General features: G+C 36.8%; 1 protein-coding gene across 1 annotated transcript; it reads right to left on the bottom strand.

Moving 5' to 3' along the window:
• Positions 1-4,804: 4,804 nt before the first annotated feature.
• LOC120271626 lies at positions 4,805-5,803 on the bottom strand. The gene is made up of 2 exons (XM_039278300.1): positions 5,438-5,803; positions 4,805-5,335 (listed from the first exon to the last, which is right to left on the bottom strand). The coding sequence occupies exons 1-2, from the start codon at positions 5,801-5,803 to the stop codon at positions 4,805-4,807; spliced, it is 897 nt and encodes a 298-aa protein (XP_039134234.1).
• Between the last annotated feature and the right edge of the window lie 6,188 nt (positions 5,804-11,991).

Raw genomic sequence — 11,991 nt, 5'->3', positions numbered from 1 at the left:
ACATATGTTGTATAGGCTAAGAGTTGAATTGAATTTCGAATAATAAATTGAGTGTTCTTGTGAATGTCAATAAATTGTTTAGCATAATGTTCTTAAGGAATGGGAAAGAACTTTGAAGAATTTTGATAATGAATTAAATATTATTAAAGTTAATGTTGGTGATTTGGGAGTAATGACACCTTGGCAAGGAATTTGGGCTTGACTTTTGTGCATGACAAAGTTGTGTGATTATAGACTTGTATAAGTGACTATTTGATGATGTATAAACCCTATAGGCATGTTGAAATCTTGAGCGGAAGATTTTATAGATTTCTTGGTACGTATAAGTACATGTACTGACTTAAATATATTTATATGCTAAATGTGGCTTTTGCATATGTGAATTGGTTTAATTGATAATCACTTGCTGGTGGGTGACTAAATTCATATTTTAGCAATTGAGGTTGATTATAACTTGAGCATTGTTGAGAGTCTCTGATGAATGTGTTTTTATCGAATTGAGGAATATTGCAAAGGCGATATCGAGTTTTAAAGGAATGTAGAAAGGTAGTATGATCATGTTATTCATGGAAGACTTAGGTATTATGCTTGAATGGTTATGGAGCTTACTATTATATCTGGGTGATGGTTACTGAATTATTCGAGAGGTAAAGCTAGAACAATCATGAGTATTATGTGACTTTTAATTGAGCCAAATGCAAAGATTTGTTCTATGAGTTTCATTACTTTCTTTTTAAGCATATTCCAAAAATATGTTTAATGTTTTCTGTTGATACTATTGGTATTTATATTGAAAAATGGTTTGTGAAACCTGTATTTGTAAAAATTGTACTGTTGGTGAATCTGAATCTGAAAGAGTTTTTCTTTCTAAAATATGAGTATTTGTCCTAGATTTGGACCGTATGTCGAATTATAAGCTAAAGTCTTCATATATGATGATTATGCCTTTGGATATATTTATTGATTCACCAAGTTTGAAGAGAAGTATGACTCTTATATGCATATAATACTTGTGTTATACATTTATGTGGAATGATGCTCATTCCGGACATGTGAATATCATCCTAGTTATAGACCAATTGTTTCATTGTTGTGATTTATATTATTGTTACACTTATGGGTGATGGGGTTGTAACCCACATCCTGCACTAGGGGGTCCCTAGGAGCCAGCCTATAGAGGTGGCATGGAGGACCCAATTTTGCCTATCCATCTCAGGTGGTGCGTAGAGCCCTAACTGGATGATACACCAAGATTCCAGAGTCACCATACGAAACTAATGGGTTAATGTTAAGGACATGAGGGCCTTGATAGCTCTGAACTTAGTTGCGGCCACGGCTACAATTTAGAGGATTTTCTAGACCATTGCTTGTTTGCTCGATACTCAAACTTTGCATTTCGTGGAATTATGTTCTTATGCAAAGAAAATTTTGGAGACATGATCATTTGTATACTCTTTGGAAAATAAATTGTTTTGAAGACGAGTATTATGTTTTATTGGTTTTAAAATCATATTATGCCAATTCGTTATTTATAACTATTGGAAGCTTTATTTGAGTATGTTGGCGTTTATACTTTTTGTGATATTTATGTACTTGTATTTGCTATATACTTGATGTACAGCCTTGAGGCTTTGATTACACACGTGAGAAAACCTATGTTTAGGTTTCTAATTACTGGAGTTTTATATCTTGAATTTACATGATGTTGTAAATGAAAAGGTTTCCAGATCATTTGTATTATTATAAAAGTGTAATGTTGGAAATTAATTGTCTTATTTTGATATTCTCTTAGACTTGTGCTAACCCATTCACTAAGTAGCTCTGGTTACTCACCCTCTCTCCTCCCTTACAGGTTTTAGGTCATAGAGGCATCTCGGCGAGGTGGAGTGTTGGGCATGTTTTGAATTGTTCATCTTTTTTCAACTATAGTCTCGTATATGTGTATCTTTGGGCATGTTTACATTGTATAAAGTCATGAATCTACTAAAATTTTTAGGTTATGAAAACTAGTATTGTTGCTTCTTGTTCTACTTTCTTGGAAAAACTTGGTTGTATGATATCTCGTTCAACTATTATATTCTTTTTCCCTGTTGTTAAGTGTGTAGCTTCCTTTGTGTATAACTGTACTCCGAAGCCTTAGATATTCTTATATACGATTTTTTGTTAAGGATTTTGATATTCCAAGCATTTTGTTAGCATTGTGGTGACTCGAGGGTTGAGTGGCGTGGGTATTCCTCCTTAGGTTGTCACGGTAGTTGTTGTGTCACGGGCCCGTGAGTCTGGGTGTGAGACTGATACTAAAACTAATGTTCAAGTAACAACGAGAATAGTGAACCGATGTTCTAATGGAGGCCTGGACTTAGACAAGGGTGTGTTTCAGTAGATTGACATTGATGGTAGTGGTTATTGTCACACCCCAACACATGGTTGGGCGCGCAACAACCGCCGCAGAACTTTCAAACAAGGGACGCAAGCCTTCCCAAACCCGAAGTCCTACAAAGCTACTTAGTATTCTGATCTCAAACAATTTCTAAAACACTTGAAAATAAACTTTAAATAAGATAACCAAGTGAAAACATGTAAGTATTTACAATTTAATATTGTACAACAATACAAAAGGAATAAATACTTTCAGAAATATAAAATTCACAAAACAACAGCCCTAGTGGATCCATCCTAGCTAGAATTGCCCATACACCACTAGTCCAAGCTCAACAACCTTAGGGTCCTGTACCTAAAAAAAATTAAAGAAGAGAGGCTGAGTGACTTGATTACTCAGTGATTAGGGTGAGGGCAAATGAAAATCTCACAAATACCAACATATATAGAAAAAGGGGTTATTTATACTTTTCCAAAATGGCAATGTAAATCACAATACAATTGAATGAACACAGTAAAATAAAAGTAGATAGGATAGAATATAAATGTATGTATATACACATAAGATTCCAATGTAAAACTTTGCAAACAGACCTTGCAATTACTTCTCAATAAAATCTTGGGAAAACACAGCTCAAAATGCAGGTTGGCCTCAAACAATTCCCGAGCTAATCATGGTCGCGACTAGATTTGGGACCACCAAGGTGTTTTAAAACTTTTAAAATTCAAAATGTTGCCTTCCTTGGTGTTGGCTATTGAGATCCCCGTGTGGTGACCCCGAGTTTCTCACATAAAAGAAACCTCTGTCAATAGCTCCACACATCTCTTGACGAGGATAAACTCAGAGTTGACCACGCTGCCTCTCATCAGGCCAAACCATGGGACCACCACTGCAATGTCAGACTAAAGTCTGTAGTTACCATCAAAACCACCATATCAAGAACATCAAGACCGTAACCTACCATTTTTGTGGATATGTTTAAGACCTGTAGGTGCTCAAATAATACAATCCATGTATATTGCATACAAGAGTCTTTTTTTAATAACAAATATTCACACATCAGGAAAGAAAACCATATCACAAGAGAGTTTTCCAAAAGCAAGATATTCGTACAAAGTTCATAATTCTATTCAATCCGGATATCAACATAGTCATAAACATTTGCATTTCAGAAATGAAATCCATTCCTACATTCCAATACATATTCGAGGAAACAAAGTTTTGTAAATCCAAGTAATGCACTCTCGCAAGCATTGCATCGAATTCATTTAAGATCAAAATAACAATTTCATCAGCCATAAATGATTTTCAAATTACATAACAATGATAGAAGTGAAAATGATAAATTTTGAAAGCATGAAATTATCAACATCTTACATGGGATATAAACAATTATTCAAAGGCTTGAACAAAACAAAACATGCTATATATTATAGCATTTTCATATAGAAATCAACAAGGAAATATAAAAATAGTTTCAAGGAACATGATAAAATACATTGAGTAAAACAAAGTGGGCAATAATTCCTTGTGAGTAAAACAAAACATGGTTGTCGAACTTATGAAGACTGCAATATGCTCCAGCTTTTACAAACCTTGGCTCAGGTGGCAAATCAGTATGAAGCACTTCATGGGCAATAATATATATATATACAATACATAAACACCAAACTGAATTTCACGAAGAAATGCAACGAGTAGGCTGCAATGGAGACAAGTAATGCTCCATTGCACCGCCATACTAGTTACATGATAAGGGACACACGTGTGAACTGAACCCTCAAGAGACTTCATTTCAATTGGGCAACAACCATGGGCTGCAAAAAAATTTTGCCCCTGCCAGTGCACCCAACTAAATGGAAGCACACATCGAGGATACATTCATATGAATAGTTACATTGCCTCAGTGCTTGTTAAAAAAACATTGCCTCATCATTGCCAAAAATACCTGTACTGCAGACTAGAAAAACAAACATAAAGAAAAATACAAAAATATGAATACATGAACCACAAAAAGCATGACAGAGTAAATCAAAAGAAACATTGGTGAAGAACATAAACAAATTAAACAAGACAAAACCAAATAGGAAATAACCTGCAGAGGCAAATAAATCAAAACACAGCAGATTATGTCTACATATGTCTAGATAGCTGCATCATAGATAGTGTCATAGATAGAATACCATAGAACGAGGCCACATGCTACAGTCATGTCCACAAACAATCAGTTGCCTACTAGGTCATCAGCAAACAAAATGTAACATGATTGTTTGACCAAGTGCATGGGATGAAACTAGTGCAAGATGCAGACCTAATATGGATGCAGATAATGCATAAAGCAGTGCAGATAATGCATAAAGCAGTCATGTCCCAAACAACCCTTTAGCTAAACAAGGTCCAGTAATCCCCTGCAGCAACCAACATTCAAGCAAGGTTGGCGAGATACTTCCGAACCCAGGCCTCCCTCATCTCTAACCGTTTAACCATGAACTTTCTCGCTTCAGTTTCTCTCTCCTGGAGATAATCAAACACATCTTCCAGCACATGCTCAATGAAGCCCTCAACTTCCATAACCCTTGAATATAGTGTTTCTGACCAATGTGTAGGGTTTCTAATTGCCGCTGCCATTTCTCCGACAACTGTCACCAGATCAGCCATCATTGGAATGTCTTTGCTCCCTTTTGTTCTTTGGGACCTCATGCTCGATGACGTTGCAGGACTACGCGCAATTGGAGGTGCTGAATTCCCAGCACCGTCATCATCACTATTAGGTTGATCGACTGGTGAGTCCGAGTTCTCATTCTCATTATTTTTGTCTCCAATAGTTTTCTCTCCAAAATCCGAATACAGAGATGTCGCATATGACCCTGTCGCACTATCCTCGCCACAAATAATCCGCAACCCTTCATAGTTTTCAATAGGTTTGTTGATGAAAGCTTTTGCAGCTGGATGTGCCTGCATACAAAATCCAAAAAAAAAAAATAATATGACTATGACTGAACACAGATAACAAAGCATACGGAAAAACAAACTAACCAACAAACAAAAGAAATATACCTCCGTATAACTGAATGCAACGATTGGGTCAAGGGTAATCATTTTCGTTTCGTTGTCCCATCCTGCCCCACTCAAGTCTCTTGCCTTTTTAATCTCCACGTATCGAGCCTTCAATGTCCGGTAGTGGTTCTCAACATTTTCCGCTGTAAAGTCAGTGTTAAATTTGGTGTTCACTGCAGATGCAGCATGGGCAAAAGCAACTCTTTTGAAAGATTTGTCACACTTTAGCCCTTTGTTGGCTTGCTCAACCAACACCGGAATCAAAAAATTATCAAATTTTGCCTTCCATCTCTTATTGGGAGTTCCGCGTTTTCCTTTGGCAGACCTCGCATTCGCACTGTCGTTTGCGCAATTTCCAACTTCCATGCTCGATGAAATTCTAATTATGAAAACTAATGATGCATGTCAGATGGTGCGTGCAAGATACTAGATTGAACAAGATGGTATATGTTATATGATGCAGGAATATTCATAAATAATGAAAATGTTCATGCATGACAAAGAAAAAACCCACACAAACTCATGAAAACCCAAAACCCAAAACACAAAAAAAACAAACACCCAATAAAGTAAGCGGGAAAATAGCTCCCATCATAAAAGTGTTGAAGATAGCATAGCATGAATAACATTTGAAAAGAGCAGACATACATTGCAGTAAAATAAAGCAATTCATAATTCTAGAAAGAGTAGTTAATACAATTTATCCGAACAACCATTGCTAGCATGTCTAATACAGTCAAATGCATGCTTGTACCGTATAAATTTAATACATGCAAGATATGAAGATGTTCATGGAAATCATTCTGGGAAAGCAAATTAAGCAGGCAAAGAAACACATCAACTAAAAATAGCATTCAGATACTGCCAGAATATTGACACCACATCTCATTAGCGATTTTATCCCTTAAATCGACCCACTGTCTGTTCTCTTCACATTGTTCTCGCTGTGAACGCGGCTGCGATGCAAGAACCTCATCATCCTGCAATCTTCTGTCATGGAAGATTTGATCGCTTTGATCAACACCTGCTATGTAATTATGAATGATACAACACGCAAGAACCAACAAAACTTGAGTCTTGAAAGGGAAAAACGGGTGGGAGGTCAAAATTTTGAATCGATTCTTTAATGTGGCAAACGCACGCTCAACACGTGACCGCAACATAGAATGCCTTAAGTTGAATAATTCCTTTGGGTTCATTGGAGCCCTTCCGTTATGTTCTTTTAAATGGTATCGAACACCTCGGTAAGGCGCAATGAACCCATTCATGGTCGTATATCCCGCATCAACCAAGTAATATTTCCCTACAAGAGTTTACTACGATGAATCATAATTCAATTGCAAAAGGTTGAGGATCTAAAAGGTAAAGACAAGATTGGCAACCTTCTATTATCTTGAGGCCCTCAGGTTGTGGCCGTGATATTGCGTCTCTTAATACGGTGAAATCATTTGCAGATCCTTCCCAACCAGCAAGTACATAGGTGAACTTGAGGTCTGGGTTGACTACCGCTAGCACATTTTGCTTTGGTCCTTTCCGACCACGAAAATGTGGTAACTCTAACGGGGGAACGGACGCATCAACATGCGTACCATCCAACAACCCAACACAGTCCTACAGGACAAGTAAGCGTTATGGACATATCAATTGGATGTAGTAATTATCTTCAAAATTTTCTACAGGATTATGACATACTTACTTTGAAGTGAGGATACCAATTTGGGTTAGCTTCAATCTCGGGGTGATAGATCCCACTAGGAGGTTATACCAAGTCATCACGTAGTGCACATACCGTAGTTAGAACATTATTAAAATATCTGCTAATTGTTTCCCCTGATCAGAGAAACTCTATTCGCATTGTTCTATTCTTCGTATTGTGCCTAACTATGTGTAGGAAAATTGCTAGTTGCTCCTCAATGGACACATGTCTTGTATCCACAAGTAAGTGCCTATCACGCATAATGGAGGATAAATGCATGAACGGCCCTACATCCATCCTAAGGTAACTAACACAGTAGTCTTGTCCACCCCTTAATATATGTTCCATGTGGCGCTTCCTAGTTAGGTCTCTGAAAAGAGAAGGCTGTCGAGACCTTGACACCCTAGGTTGGTGCATTTCTTCAAACAAAAAAGCAACTACTACAACAATTGTTGTGAATGCGGCTGTGAGGGGTATGGCATGCTCATTATGAACCCAACTATCCATTTAGTCAAATTTGTACACCCTAGCATTACATAAGAAGGAAAAATTAAAGCAGGCAAATAATTGTACATCATTCCAAAGGAGCATTGCATATATAAGAATAACAAACTGAGACACACTAGCATTGCATAAGAAGGACAAAATTAGACAGCATTCCAGCAAAACACACAATGAAAAAAGCATAGTAGAATTATAGCATGCAGTAAGGACATAGGAAAATATCCCACATAGGCAATGGTTTCAGAATGAAATTACCAAAAACCTGCATAAATATGGACCTCCTTGGCCACACATGCATAAATATGTATGGTAGTAGCACTAAAAAATAAATAAATAATTTCATCACCTCAGAAATCTTATAGAGGAATAAATTACATAATAACTAAAGCCATATGATTGAATAACAAACAGTTTCATAACTAGCATTGTTTCAAAAACTTTTACTAAGCAAGAGATCTTAGACATGATAACTAAAGCCATTGAAAATCAAACAGTTTCATAACTATTAGAGAATGAAAATACCAGAAGAAATATGATTGAATTAAACAACTAATTGCAACATTCTGCAGGTTAAAAGGATTATAAATCTGACATTAACTCATAACTATTAGAAAATGAAAAATACCAAAAAGAAATGTGAATGAATAACACAACTAATTGCAACATTCTGCAGGGTTTTTGACATTAACTCATAACTAGTACGTAATGAAAAATACCAAAAAGAAATGTGAATGAATAACACAACTAATTGCAACATTCTGTAGGTTTTGACATTAACCCATAACTATTAGAGAATGAAAAATACCAAAAAGAAATGTGAATGAATTAAACAACTAATTGCAACATTCGGAGGTTAAAAAGTATTCTAAATTTGACATTAACTCATAACTATTAGAGCATGAAAATACCAAAAAGAAATGTGAATCAAGTAAACAACTAATTACAACATTCCAGTAGGTTAAAAAGGATTATAAATTTGTCATTAACTCATAACTATTAGAGAATGAAAATACCAAAAGAAATGTGAATGGATTAGACAACTAATTGCAACATTCTGCAGGTTGAAAGGATTATAAATTTGGCATTAACTCATAACTATTAGAGAATGAAAACGCTAAAAGAAATGTGAATGAATTGAACAACTAATTGCAACATTATGCAGATTATAAGGATTATGAATTTGGCATTAACATACAGAAAATTCGAAGTCAACCAAAATGTTAATCAACAAATCTAGTGTCATTAACTCATGAAGGTAATACTATTGCATGCAGCTTGCTAACAACCATAGTTTCAAAAAAGTTTACTAAGCAACATAACATAATATTAAACAAATATTAATCATAGATCTACCATAGTTTCATTGGTGAAATCATAGATCTACCATGAAGAAACCCCAAAGAATATGGACTAAAAACATGGATATACATTGCAGATCAGAAGGAAAAAAAATTAAACAAATATTAATCAAGCAACATAACATAGATCTGGCTGCAAAACAAGTGATTCAAGCAACATGTTATGAATAATTGTGTCCAAGCACACCTGAAAAAGAACAAACAAATCAAAATCCATGAAGAAAAGAGAAGATGACAAAATTTGCCTGAACCCTGATGTAAGACAACCATAGATCTGGCCATGAAAACCACAAATTGAAGAGCATAACATCAACCCGTAGGTTATAATCACATATGAGTTAGTAGTCAACTAAAAAGCAAATAAAAAACAAAAGGAAAATAAAGATCAAGGCAAAAATCGTAAACTCATCATCCAAATCAATGGAAAAAATTAACAAATATAAAATGCAAAGCATGGCCCAGCAAGATATCAAAACCCTACCAAAAAAACCATGAAGCCAACAGCTTGACTTCCAAATTTGGTATCAAACAACATATCAGGCCTCCAGTTAATGGCCGGAAAGTGGAAAAAAAATGAAAAACACCGAAAGATTGAAAATATGGGGAAAAATCTGAAGACGTAGATAAAAAACAGGGCTACAGATGATCCGAACGACAAAAAAAACCCCAACCCTGGAAAATGACATATTTCTCTATGAGAATGAGGATGTCGGAGATGCGAGGATGCATTACCTTAGGTATGCCTCGGCTACCAGAAAAGCCCAAACTGGAAAACCACGGCAAACGAGAAAACTCCGGACTGTAAAACCACGACAAACTGAAGAAGCGGTGGGAGACAAAAGAGCCTCTCAACGGGAAAATGAAAACCCTAATGTGGAAGTGACGATGCCATTACAAAGGGGAAAGTGAGGATTCAAAGCGATGGGGAAGACAAGAGGCCGAAGTGATGGATAAAAGTGGTGATCCGAACGAGGCCTGACAATCACGTGGGCTGTAAAGTCCACTTCAGCCAATAGTGAAAAAAGCCGGAAAATCCCACTTCCCCTTTTTTTCTCTGAAGTGGAATGGGTGAAGTGGATGGATAATGGAGGTGTCACATCACCACTTTGTGCTCTTAACCGGTGAAACAAACAGGTTGAAGTGGGTTAGAAGTCACCACTTCGGTCACTTCGGGCTCCACCCCTGTGAAACAAACAGGCCCTAAGTGTGGGGGGGAGTTTCATAATGCGCACATCTTTTCTATTGTTCTTGATTGATATATGCTCACATAGCCAATGGCGGTTCATCCTAGTTGCAATGATTGTATTCTTAAGTCTAGGAGAATTGTTAACATTGAATGTTTTCATACTCTAGTTCTTGCTTAAATTTTTAGGAATTTTTGCCCGATTTACACTTAGTGCATTACTCACTCTCTGAACTCTATTGGAAACTCATGTTCGATGTTAAAGGGACTAGTTAGGTTTACTTCTTTTGCTAAATTCAAAAAAAAAAAATGAAAATAAAAAAGAAGAAACAAAATAGTTTTATTGTTTATTTGTATTTGTTGGGTGGAAAGAGCTACCACTTATGAAGTATGAAGCTACTCTCACAATTTGGATACTAGTTATGCCCTAATGAGAGAAAGAGCTATCTCATAGGATGAGTGAAAGCTACCACTCGGGTAGAAAGAGCTACCACCTCGAAAGTGTGAAAGCTATCTTAGCGGCCGCTTTGGAAAGGGCTACCTTAGAGGATGTGTGAAGCTACTACCATCTTTTAAAATTTTTGTCACTTTTGTAGATAAATAAGTCCCTTGAACTTAGAACTTTGAGGGTATACTTTGGGTTGTTTTGAGTGAGTTCACACACATACACGAAATTCGGGTTTGTTGTCCTTTTTTATTCAAGTTTTAGCAAGAGCATTGATTTTTCGTATTTAGTTTTGAAATTTTCCTTACTTGTAGAATACTTTCTTTGTATGCCTCGGTGAATCTAAGGCCAAGCACTTTCAATATTTTCTTCACTGATGCACAAAATGTTTTAATGTTTGCTTGAGGACAAGCAAAAGCTTAATTGTGGGGGAGTTTGATAAGAGCTTGTCCGATATGATTGCAAAGTGTTCATTCCTTATGTTGAGCATTACTTTTCTCAAGTTTTTACACTAATATGTGTGTTTTTATGTTACTTTTATGTATGTAGGGTTGTGAAGCCGAGTATGAAGGAAATAGGGCAATGTGGATCATAATGCACCTATTTTGGAGGAAATCTTGCTAAGGTTCAAACGCGAAGACATAGGTCAGGTGTGAGATGCTAGCGTGTGTGCCATCCTCCTTGCATTCGAGTGAGCACATCAATTTGGAGGGGCACAAAGGCAGTCACACTCGAGCATTCCGATTTATGCACATAAGAACGAGAGCTCCACCAACATGTATATCATTGAAGAACAAGTGATTCATGACGTAAACATCTGCCCGTTTGCGTTACCCCGATGAAAATATGAAATTGGGAAGTTATTCAAGTTGGAGACTGTAGCAGAGCACTGTAGCATGTACTATAGTAGCACTGTTCACTGCCGGCTGAGAAATTAGAGAAACAGAGAATCCACACAGGCGTGTGGAAATTATCCACGGTGGTGTGGAAATTCCGCACGGGCGCGTGTACAGTCCATGCTCGTGGAGTCGCCCGATTTCAGCCCTATTTAAAGCCGATTCAACCCCGATTTTGGTATTCTTTTCTCTATCTTTTCCCCAAATTAAGAAAGGGCTTCGGCTAGGGTTTTGAAGGGTATTGGCTAGGGTTTTGGAGAGGTTCTATGGCTCCAACATCGCGTGTCATTTGGCGAGGTGTATCCTAGGCCAGACAAAGGATCCCTTGCGACGAGTAGAGGACTCTCCACATGACCATCGACACGACCATTGTGTGGGTTTCTTTATGGATTCATTGCTTTTACATTCGATTTCTTTGATTGTACTTAGCTCTATGGAGAGGTAAACCCCTAGTGGGTACTTGGGTGATTGT

This window comes from Dioscorea cayenensis, chromosome 11 (assembly GCF_009730915.1).
Source record: "Dioscorea cayenensis subsp. rotundata cultivar TDr96_F1 chromosome 11, TDr96_F1_v2_PseudoChromosome.rev07_lg8_w22 25.fasta, whole genome shotgun sequence".
In the NCBI taxonomy this organism is placed as follows: domain Eukaryota; kingdom Viridiplantae; phylum Streptophyta; class Magnoliopsida; order Dioscoreales; family Dioscoreaceae; genus Dioscorea; species Dioscorea cayenensis.
The sequence above is the reverse complement of the archived record's forward strand: the minus strand, read 5'-3'. Positions and strand labels throughout refer to the sequence as shown.

What these genes read in the sequence shown, in the direction of transcription:
- LOC120271626 (XM_039278300.1), bottom strand. Translation starts at nt 5,803, where the DNA reads ATGGAAGTTGGAAATTGCGCAAACGACAGTGCGAATGCGAGGTCTGCC. An exon ending in TTGCATTCAGTTATACGGAG is followed by an intron (nt 5,336 to 5,437) that starts GTATATTTCTTT and finishes TTTTGTATGCAG; the next exon opens with GCACATCCAGCTGCAAAAGC.